This window comes from Ictalurus punctatus, chromosome 15 (genome assembly GCF_001660625.3).
Source record: "Ictalurus punctatus breed USDA103 chromosome 15, Coco_2.0, whole genome shotgun sequence".
NCBI lineage: Eukaryota > Metazoa > Chordata > Actinopteri > Siluriformes > Ictaluridae > Ictalurus > Ictalurus punctatus.
Genome location: NC_030430.2, coordinates 1514716 through 1526046, shown reverse-complemented (window position 1 = coordinate 1526046; position 11331 = coordinate 1514716). Strand labels below are relative to the sequence as shown.

Sequence of the window (11331 nt, the reverse complement as noted above, 5' to 3'; positions counted from 1 at the left end):
TCAATGAACACCTAACAAACTCATAATAAATAAATAAATAAATAAATAAATAAATAATGCACTTACACCTCTTCTCTGCACTTTGCTTCTTCTGGAATTCAATTAATAGATCTCGTATGGTAGCACTTATTGTATTGTTCTCTGCTTGTATCATTCTCATTTGTAAGTCGCTTTGGAGAAAAGCGTCTGCTAAGTGAATAAATGTAATGTAAGGTAAATGTAAATGAATCATTCATTTTCAACAAATCTTTAATGTGACTCGGGAACAGCAAGTTGTCTCAGAGAGTGATTCGTTCATTTTCAACAAATCTTTAATATGACTCGGGAACAACGAGTTGTCTCAGAGAGTGATTTGTTCCTTTTCAATTAATCTTCTTTATGATTCGGGAACAACGAGTTGTCTCAAAGTGTGATTCGTTCATTTTCAACGAATCTTTAATATGATTCGGGAACAACGAGTTGTCTTTGAGTGATTCGTCCATTTTCAACAAATCTTTTATATGATTCGGGAACAACGAGTTGTCTCAGAGAGTGATTCGTTCATTTTCAACAAATCTTTAATATGACTCGGGAACAACGAGTTGTCTTTGAGTGATTCGTTCATTTTCAACGAATCTTTAATATGACTCGGGAACAACGAGTTGTCTCAGAGAGTGATTCGTTCATTTTCAAGGAATCTTTAATATGATTCGGGAACAACGAGCTGTCTCAAAGTGTGATTCGTTCATTTTCAAGGAATCTTTAATATGATTCGGGAACAACGAGTTGTCTTTGAGTGATTCGTCCATTTTCAACAAATCTTTTATATGATTCGGGAACAACGAGTTGTCTCAGAGAGTGATTCGTTCATTTTCAACAAATCTTTAATATGACTCGGGAACAACGAGTTGTCTTTGAGTGATTCGTTCAGTTTCAACGAATCTTTAATATGACTCGAGAACAACGAGTTGTCTCAGAGAGTGATTCGTTCCTTTTCAATTAATCTTTTATATGATTCGGGAACAACGAGTTGTCTCAAAGTGTGATTCGTTCATTTTCAACTAATCTTTAATATGATTCGGGAACAACGAGTTGTCTCAGAGAGTGATTTGCTCATTTTCAACAAATCTTTTATATGATTCGGGAACAACGAGTTGTCTCAGAGAGTGATTCGTTCATTTTCAAGGAATCTTTAATATGATTCGGGAACAACGAGTTACCTCGGAGTGATTCGTCCATTTTCAACGAATCTTTAATATGATTCGGGAACAACGAGAGTTGTCTCAAAGTGTGATTCATTCATATTCAACGAATCTTTAATATGATTCGGGAACAACGAGTTACCTCGGAGTGATTCGTCCATTTTCAACGAATCTTTTATATGATTCGGGAACAACGAGTTGTCTCAGAGAGTGATTCGTTCATTTTCAACAAATCTTTAATATGACTCGGGAACAACGAGTTGTCTTTGAGTGATTCGTTCATTTTCAACGAATCTTTAATATGACTCGGGAACAACGAGTTGTCTCAGAGAGTGATTCGTTCATTTTCAAGGAATCTTTAATATGATTCGGGAACAACGAGCTGTCTCAAAGTGTGATTCGTTCATTTTCAACGAATCTTTAATATGATTCGGGAACAAAGAGTTGTCTTTGAGTGATTCGTCCATTTTCAACAAATCTTTTATATGATTCGGGAACACGAGTTGTCTCAGAGAGTGATTCGTTCATTTTCAACAAATCTTTAATATGACTCGGGAACAACGAGTTGTCTTTGAGTGATTCGTTCATTTTCAACGAATCTTTAATATGACTCGGGAACAACGAGTTGTCTCAGAGAGTGATTCGTTCATTTTCAAGGAATCTTTAATATGATTCGGGAACAACGAGCTGTCTCAAAGTGTGATTCGTTCATTTTCAAGGAATCTTTAATATGATTCGGGAACAACGAGTTGTCTTTGAGTGATTCGTCCATTTTCAACAAATCTTTTATATGATTCGGGAACAACGAGTTGTCTCAGAGAGTGATTCGTTCATTTTCAACAAATCTTTAATATGACTCGGGAACAACGAGTTGTCTTTGAGTGATTCGTTCAGTTTCAACGAATCTTTAATATGACTCGAGAACAACGAGTTGTCTCAGAGAGTGATTCGTTCCTTTTCAATTAATCTTTTATATGATTCGGGAACAACGAGTTGTCTCAAAGTGTGATTCGTTCATTTTCAACTAATCTTTAATATGACCCGGGAACAACGAGTTGTCTCAGAGAGTGATTTGTTCATTTTCAACAAATCTTTTATTTGATTCGGGAACAACGAGTTGTCTCAGAGAGTGATTCGTTCATTTTCATGGAATCTTTAATATGATTCGGGAACAACGAGGTGTCTCAAAGTGTGATTCGTTCATTTTCAAGGAATCTTTAATATGATTCGGGAACAACGAGCTGTCTCAAAGTGTGATTCGTTCATTTTCAACGAATCTTTAATATGATTCGCGAACAACGAGTTGTCTTTGAGTGATTCGTCCATTTTCAACAAATCTTTTATATGATTCGGGAACAACGAGTTGTCTCAGAGAGTGATTCGTTCATTTTCAACAAATCTTTAATATGACTCGGGAACAACGAGTTGTCTTTGAGTGATTCGTTCATTTTCAACAAATCTTTAATATGACTCGGGAACAACGAGTTGTCTCAAAGTGTGATTCGTTCAATTTCAACGAATCTTTAATATGTCTCGGGAACAAGAAGTTGTCTCTGAGTGATTCGTTCATTTTGAATGAATCTTTAATATGACTCGGGAACCACGAGTGATTCGTTCATTTTTGACCGTGCATGCGCAGCATCTCCATAGGTTCTGTACCGGAACCAGAAACGATTAGTTCACCTCAGGAGTAATATAATTCCCATAGTTCCCATTTGTGTTAGTCCAGAGTTTTGATGACTAAATGCGGAATGAGTGTGTCTAAAGTTTTGATGTGTAGTTCATGTCAAACAGTTTTTACTTGTGCTTATCTGATGGCTAATATGTAGGCACAATGTAGTGTGGCAACTGAAATGTTCCATGACAAGCTGCATTTTGTTGTTGTTGTTGTTGTTGTTGTTGTAGTATGAACTTCAAGAGAAAATAAAAATGAGAGGCTGGTGGGGGATCGACTGTTTATAGGTCTTACAACACAAGTGATAAGAAACTACTTTGTTTCTCAGACTTTCTACAACACAGCTATAAACAGATAAACAGGTATGATGTGTTGTTCCTTAATAGATAAAAACTGCTGTAGTATAAGAGGAATAAAGCACTTCAGGACATGCTGTTAAAAGAAATAATTCACTTTATTGGTAACAGTTACTTCTCTACATGTCAGGCAGCATAAAAAAGACTAAAACAGTATGCCTGAAATGAATAAATAAAAAAGATAAGATATTAAAAAATAAACAAGAAATCTTCCTAACATTTATAACATTCAGGTCTAAAAAAATGTGAAACACAAAATGATCTTATTATTACAACAAATAATCTAGAGAGCTATAGAGCTACAACACTAAAACATCACTAAAACAGCTCCAACTGTTTGCCCTTCAACAAGGTTATACTTCATTAAATAAGAGCTTCAGGAGAACAGGCCGCTCTTAGCACAGGCAAATATTTGCAGTTTTCCTGTGGTGTGTGTACCTGCCAGTGTGCTGGTCTACACAGAGTCGTAGATATTGTTCCAGCGGCTAACACCGGCCACATGGGTGTTTATGTTTCTTACTCATATAGCAACACAAAGGTGTCGTATTCGTGCCAGAGTATAATAATGAACCCTTTCATGCATCGATCCCATATCTTTATTTTTTGACTTAAAACTGCATGATATATGAAATTTGATTTTGTTTAAATATCTAAATATCACATTTCTAAATAAACGGCTTGTACATGAGGAAAAAAGACTAAAACAGTATGCCTGAAACGAATAAATAAAAAAGATAAGATATAAAAAAATAAATTAAAAATCTTCCTAACATTTATAACATTCAGGTCTAAAAAATGTGAAACACAATTCTGCTTCTTATTATTATTACAACAAATAATCTAGAGAGCTGTAGGATTACATTAATTTACAGTAATGCTCTCAAGTGACTTGGACATAATTTACATCTTATATTTTCCTAAAATACACATAAAAACTATAAACTGTCATTCAATCAAATGTCTATTTTACAAATGATTTTTTTTTTGTATCGACTGCATTCAGTCTCTGTCTCTTTGATTCATTTTGTTTGGCAGATTATTTTTCGTAGCACCACTACGGGTTCGTAACACCCACTCAAGCTGTCTTAACAGGTGAGTGATAGCTGCAGCAACGTCCGGACATCAACTTCATCCTGAATAAATCAAATATATAGAAAACAACATTAACGCTTCACATTACACAAACATACGGTAGGGTGCGTCTCGATCAGCTCCCTCGATCCCTAGGTGGTGGATCAGTATATGGTGTACATGAGCTCGGGCACTGGTAAAGACCCTGACTCACTACACATTAGGACACTGGTGACTCAGTTTCCGGTAACATGACTACGTACTCGCACTGTAAAACATCACCACTGGCACTTAACCTCAACATGCAGGACGGACATCTTTCTAACATTATGTGTCATATTCATCTGTCTGTCATGGTACTTCAAGTAGGATCGTAGACTAGTTAGTAGATTTTTAAAAAATCATTAAAGTCGTTAGACTCAAATAAACAATATATAGAACGTCAAATAAAGTTAAAAATCGCTAACGTAAGTAACCATTTGAGATCTGCAACAACAGCGTTCGTCCGCCACATTGTTCGATCTGAGAGGCTTCTGAAATCATGGCCTCATTTTCAGTAAGGGAAAATAGTGAACATCTAAGCTCCTTGGTTTTCGTGGTGCATTGTGGGATTTTTCAGGGAGCGAACGTGCCAGTGCACACTGGTAGGATTTCGCAATTGAGACAGTCCTTCAAATGGTCCACTCCCTGATCAGTGTCCTGACTACGGACCTGTGGAGCTGATTGAGACGCACCCATAAACTCAAATCCATTACCTCACAAACAAGTCTATAAGCTTCTGACTGCAAATTCGTGACAAAATAAAAAGTTTTGTTCAGTCATGTGCTGATTATTTTACAACAGGAGCAAGAACAGAAATAAGGAATGAATATAATCTGACCTGCATGTCCAACGCCAGCTCTAATATAGCGTCCAGTTCCTCTTTCTCTATGCCCAGGTCACTCGTCCGGGACTCTGGAACATCACCTGCTCTCCAGTATGGATCCTGATCGATCGGATCAGCGTGTCCGACTGAGTAGTCCTGAGCAATGAGTGGGAGAATTCATATTAATATTATTTACACACCGAGGTTTTACTTTTAACTGTTTGACTGTTCTCCCAGCATTCCCTTCATACTGCAACATGTACCATCAAACCTTAACATGCCTACACTGGCTAAAATAACGACACTAGCCATTTTTAGTGATCAGAGCAGTACATAAACTTAAAAAGGTTTCTCGGTTCTTACAGGGTGATAGCCACTAGGAGAGCAGGAAGCAGCTGGTTGTTGAGAGCATGGCACTGTTGAATCCAAGACGTCTGGGCTACAGCGCTGATACACTGGGGGTGGGAAACATTGAAGGTTAATAAAGCATTCATTTCTTGGTAAGACATAAACAACACATCACTAAGATAGATTATTCAGGAACCATATCACAGCTCCTGCAGCCCCTCTGCACACAGTTTTTTGTTCATTCTTTGCAAGGCATTGTGGGACTTCCTGCTTATAGGTACAGACTAATGACATGAAGGACAATCATGTTGTGACACTGCACTGTAATGGTGTTGATACCCCGCTCCTGTACACTCCCACAGCCCTTTTAATTTTATGCTGAGAAGTTTGAGCTGGTGAAAGGGGACACATTCAAGTAAAATGTTAGCTGCTAGATAGATATTATTAGCTGTTAATAGATGGTGAAATCCGGCATGCGCACGTTGTGGGCTTTTATTTATTTTTGTTTACAGCATTTATTTTCTTTTCTAACTTTAGAACTACGTTGTTCAGGCATTAAACATATAACAGTTGTTAGAATGACTCACTAGAAGACTCTGAATCTCTGAATTATGCGCTGAAGGTTTAACATCAAAACGTAGAATCACATCGATATCGTTATCTTCATTTTTATCTGTTAAAAATGGACAAAATATAGATAGACAGACAGATAGATAGATAGATAGATAGATAGATAGATAGACAGATAGACAGACAGATAGATAGATAGATAGATAGATAGATAGATAGATAGATAGATAGATAGATAGACAGATAGATAGACAGACAGACAGATAATTAGATAGACAGATAGACAGATAGCTAGATAGACAGACAGACAGATGGGCAGACAGATAGATAGATAGATAGATAGATAGATCGATAGACAGACAGATAGATAGACAGACAGACAGACAGATAGATAGATAGATAGATAGATAGATAGATAGATAGATAGATAGATAGATAGACAGATAGATAGATAGATAGATAGATCGATAGACAGACAGATAGATAGACAGGCAGACAGACAGATAGATAGATAGATAGATAGATAGATAGACAGACAGACAGCCAGATAGATAGATAGATAGATAGACAGACAGACAGACAGATAGATAGATAGATAGATAGACAGATAGATAGACAGATGATAGATAGATAGACAGACAGACAGATAAACAGATAGACAGACAGATAGACAGATAGCTAGATAGACAGACAGACAGATGGGCAGACAGACAGACAGATAGATAGATAGATAGATAGATAGACAGACAGATAGATAGACAGACAGACAGCCAGATAGATAGATAGATAGATAGATAGACAGATAGACAGACAGACAGATGATAGATAGATAGACAGACAGACAGACAGATAGATAGATAGATAGATAGATAGATAGATAGATAGATAGATAGATAGATAGACAGGTAGACAGATAGCTATATAGACAGACAGACAGATAGGCAGACAGACAGATAGACAGACAGATTGATAGATAGATAGATAGACAGATAGATAGATAGATAGATAGACAGAATGACAGACAGATAGATAGATAGATAGATAGATAGATAGATAGATAGATAGATAGATAGATAGATACACCAACACTGAAATTGTGAAACAATGGACTGGGCTCCATCCTAAATTGCATACAATTAAACTACACGTCAGAATGATGCACTATACTACTGTATTTACTAAAGTAGCGTGCAGATCGAAAGCTTATACTAATTCAGGCTGAGCTCACAGCTATTATAAAGGGGTCAAAATGTATTAAATCATCACCTGGTGTGTAAAACCCGTACTGTGAGTGATGAGGTGTGTTGCTCCTCTGCTCCTGCTGAGGGACATTACAGGGATGGTGGTAAGGGGTCCCCTGATGTTCAAGCAAGACTGAACCTGAACAGACAGAGACAAGTCAAGTGTTGATAAACTAAAACTACAGATGATGACCGAGGCCGCAAAGTTATCTAGCTGGCACTGTACTAGCAAAACGACGTACGCTTTCTCATCATATTTGTCTATTTTCTCTTTTTTTCTACACATTCCTATATATGCATGTTTTTTTATTTATTTTGAGGCTAATGGATTCCTCTATCCAGTCTTTGGAAGGACATGGGCTAAAATGTTTCCAGATTTAAAGAATGCGCACAGTGGCGGAGAAACCTGTGGACTAGGGTTGAGGTGGGTTTCTTCCAGGTTCCAGGTTATAAGTGGAGTGTTCATGGTAAATTGGCACTATGTGTGAACGAGTGTGTGAATGTGTGTGTGCGCACGGTGCTTTGCGATGGACTGGCGTCCCATTCAGGGTGCCCAGTTTTCTCGGGATAGGCCCTGGATCCGTCATGACCCTGACCAGGCTAAAGTTGTTACTGAAGTGAATGAATGAATATATTCTGTCTATTCTTTTCATCTGCTTGTTGAAACACTACCAACCTGTTCTCATTAAGCCAGAGGTTTCCTGTGCTGAATTCTGCATCACGTGATGGAAACGTCTGGGCGTCCTGCCCGTCACCTTTAAGCCGGCGAGCTTGGCCTTATTGAGAGGCGTGCGTCGCTTTATATCGAGCAGGAGCTCGGGCTTATCACGTTTGAAGTACGGGTTATGAAAATGGTGCAGTTGGGCTTTAATTGAAGGGTTGTACGACTGCTTGTCCGAGATGTTCGTGCGTTGTTTTTTGAAGCCGTACAGGTTCAGCTGGCGAATGAAACTTATGAAGTCTGCTGTCCTGAAGTACTCAGACAAATGTGTGGGTTGGGACAATAGTACTTCGGCTTCGAATGTTTCCTGATGAATAAGTATCCCTTCCCCGCTGTCGTCCCACCAGACTGAGCAAATCTGGGGATCGTTCACCAAACGCCACAACTTTCCAGGGAAGTAGTTGGGGTTGATGAAGGTGCCAAAAGTTGCATCAGTGTTTTCCATATCAGCTAAAAAGATCTGTAGCCAGAAGGGAGAAAAAAAGGAGACTGAATGTAGCAATTGCTCTCTAGCACTAACTAGATAGTAGGTGGCTAGCTAACACATAACACATTCATCTTCAGTAACAGCTGAAAATCACTAACAATAACGAGCTATAGCATTAATGTTGTCAAAATTGACCGTTAGAGCTGTCAAGCAACCTGGACGTAGCCTAAATACTCAAACAAAAACACACCCAAAGTAATTTCTAAGAGCCACATGATCACGTGTGAAATATTTCCTACATGTGAGATCATACACCTGCTATGTGGTATTTTGATAGTTCTCTGATCCCTTATCGCTTCTCAAAGCCGTTAAAACTGGTCAGGAACCGTTACGCGTACGCACCGGCCTCGAGCGTTTAAATTCAGGAGACTGGGCAGGTGGAGGCGCCGGACAAATTCATGAATATCCAATGAGCTCGTGTGGATTTATCCAGTCAGAGTAACCCGTGCCTGTGACGTCGTTCGATCCCAAAGTAAAGTCTTGGTGCGTATTAACGTGTATCGGAAAATAGTGACGACGCTATTCTGCATATTTTGTAGGAGAAACGGTGAACGTTTAGGTCAGCAGCGGCAAACGTACCGCCCGCGGGGTCTCTGTTATTCCTCTAGCAGGAAAAAAAACTTTAGGCCAAAAATTATGACAAAATGTGCTAATATATAACTCTTCATTAGCAAACCAAAAATGTGAAGCTGTGGCCTTGTGTCTCTCCAACGAACTTAGGGCTTTCACAGCAACGGGGATGAATACTTATGAAATAACAACTGTAATGTTTTTGTTGTTTAAGTAATGTTTTGTTTTGTAAATATTTTTAACAAATTGTGTTTTTATTGTATTACGTATTATTTTAGTGTGTACTGATCCCCCACTTTAATATAAAAGTCAGTTCCAGGTTCCAGGTTGTAACACTACAATATGGTAAACCCATAATCCGGAAAATTTTGATGGAATTGCAGTCTGTTTTTCTTTTTCTTTTTATGTATGTGGGCTCATCACTCAGGTGTGATGATATCAACCTATGACAAAACAATGCTGTGCCGTACGCTTTTAACTTTTCAGTGGATATTATAGAAATTCCCGAGTTCCTAACAGACTGTAATGATTGATTGAGAAATATAAAATGTATATCCATCCATTTTCTATACCGCTTTACTACTGGGTGTCGGGAAACCTGGAGCATCGGGCACCAGGCGGGGTACACCTGTGAGGGAAATGATTCATTTTTACTTTGTAATAGTGTTGTTCTTGTTCTGTTTCATTCTCATCAGAGGATAAGGCCTAAGAAGGCCATGTCATGTCACTTAGATCGGTACACAAAAGTGTGTCGTGCTCTGCGTTTCATATCTACAGTAGTGGTTCAGCACAAGCGCTTCAGAGCGCTCTCACTAATCTATCCTACTTTATTCTATCCTGTTTTAACCATCTTTCTGTAATAAACCTTTTTTTTTTTTTACCTTCAGAGGACGTCAGAGGTCTGTGAGTGTTTCTTTGATGATTTCCACAACAATTTGGTCTCCTGGTTGGGCTGTGTGCGTCTTCACAGGTTTTGTGGACAACAATGATCACTGACCGGTTTGAATCAAAACAAATTTGTAATTTAGAATTTGATGTCATAGGTCGTGATGTCATCGTGTGTTGATGTCATGGTGTATTGCTGTCTGTATGGAAGGGAGTCAATCAGTGCGTTTACATGGACAACAATACTCCACTATTAACCCGATTAAGACAATACTCTGATTAATAAACTACCATGTAAACATGTATATGTAGTGCATGTATATACCTATGAAATGCCATATATTCAGATATATTGAGATATTGCTAAATATCACAATATGTAAATATGTGTGTGTACCACATTCAGTGGTTATTTATCTATTTTATTTTTTAATGTGAATGCGAGAATACAGAGCGGGAAGTGCGTGGTGTTACAAGAGCAAAAACTGTGAGAGAGAACTTAATTAAGTGCTGGCGCACTGCGTAGTGATGTGTCGTTCGTGAAGGAATCGTTCATTTTGAACGAATCTTTAATATGATTCGGGAACAACGAGTTGTCTCAGAGAGTGATCCGTTAATTTTTGAACGCGCATGCGCAGCCACATCCCCATAGGTTCTGTACCGGAAACAGAAATGATTAGTTCACCTCTGGAGGCTTTGGTTCGAGTCGTTCGTTCATCACTTCACAGCCCCACTGCATTCAGAATATGGGGCAGTCACGTGATGAACGAATGCCTCGAGCCTGAAGACTCGAGACGTGAACTGATCAAATGTGACGTGACAAAAGAAGAACGACTCGGATCGGGAGGTGAACTAACAGACTGCTAATGCTAAGCAATTAATCAATCATTTCTGTTTCTCATAATTCGGCCTCGGTTGCATTAGCCTATAGTTTATTTTTTATTCCAAATGTGATCAACGTTTGCGTAAGTACTAGAGGTGTTGGGGAGTTTAACATGTAACATTTTAACTTTATTCTGCTGAAATGAACGAAATGATGCAAAAAAGATTCGTTCATTTTGCTGAACGAGATTCAAAGATCCGAGTCAGTAAAATGATCCGAACTGTCTTGTGTTAATATTTGTGACTATGCTCGCACTTTGATTTTTAGCAGTTTGTTTAAGTATGCAGGTCTTTGAACGTAATTTTTTAAAATATATATAATAACCTTTCATTTTCTGATGCTCCTGCTTCCACTGTAATGCTCCCTCATTAGCTTTGCTTACAATATCAATATGTATATGAACCGCTGGCCATGAAATTTATCAAGAGATTTGGTGAGAATCTATTACTCTGGTCCTGATCTTGCTTGTGTACACTGT

The 11331-nt window shown here is 38.2% G+C and overlaps 1 protein-coding gene across 1 annotated transcript; it reads right to left on the bottom strand.

Annotated features, from left to right (window-relative positions):
* Window positions 1-3979: 3979 nt before the first annotated feature.
* LOC128635157 (heat shock factor protein 5-like) lies at window positions 3980-10104 on the bottom strand. Its single transcript, XM_053686504.1, has 6 exons — window positions 9967-10104; window positions 7984-8488; window positions 7333-7446; window positions 5512-5603; window positions 5164-5304; window positions 3980-4345 (listed from the first exon to the last, which is right to left on the bottom strand). The coding sequence occupies exons 2-6, from the start codon at window positions 8471-8473 to the stop codon at window positions 4298-4300; spliced, it is 885 nt and encodes a 294-aa protein (XP_053542479.1). The 5' UTR covers window positions 8474-8488; window positions 9967-10104; the 3' UTR covers window positions 3980-4297.
* Window positions 10105-11331: the final 1227 nt, after the last annotated feature.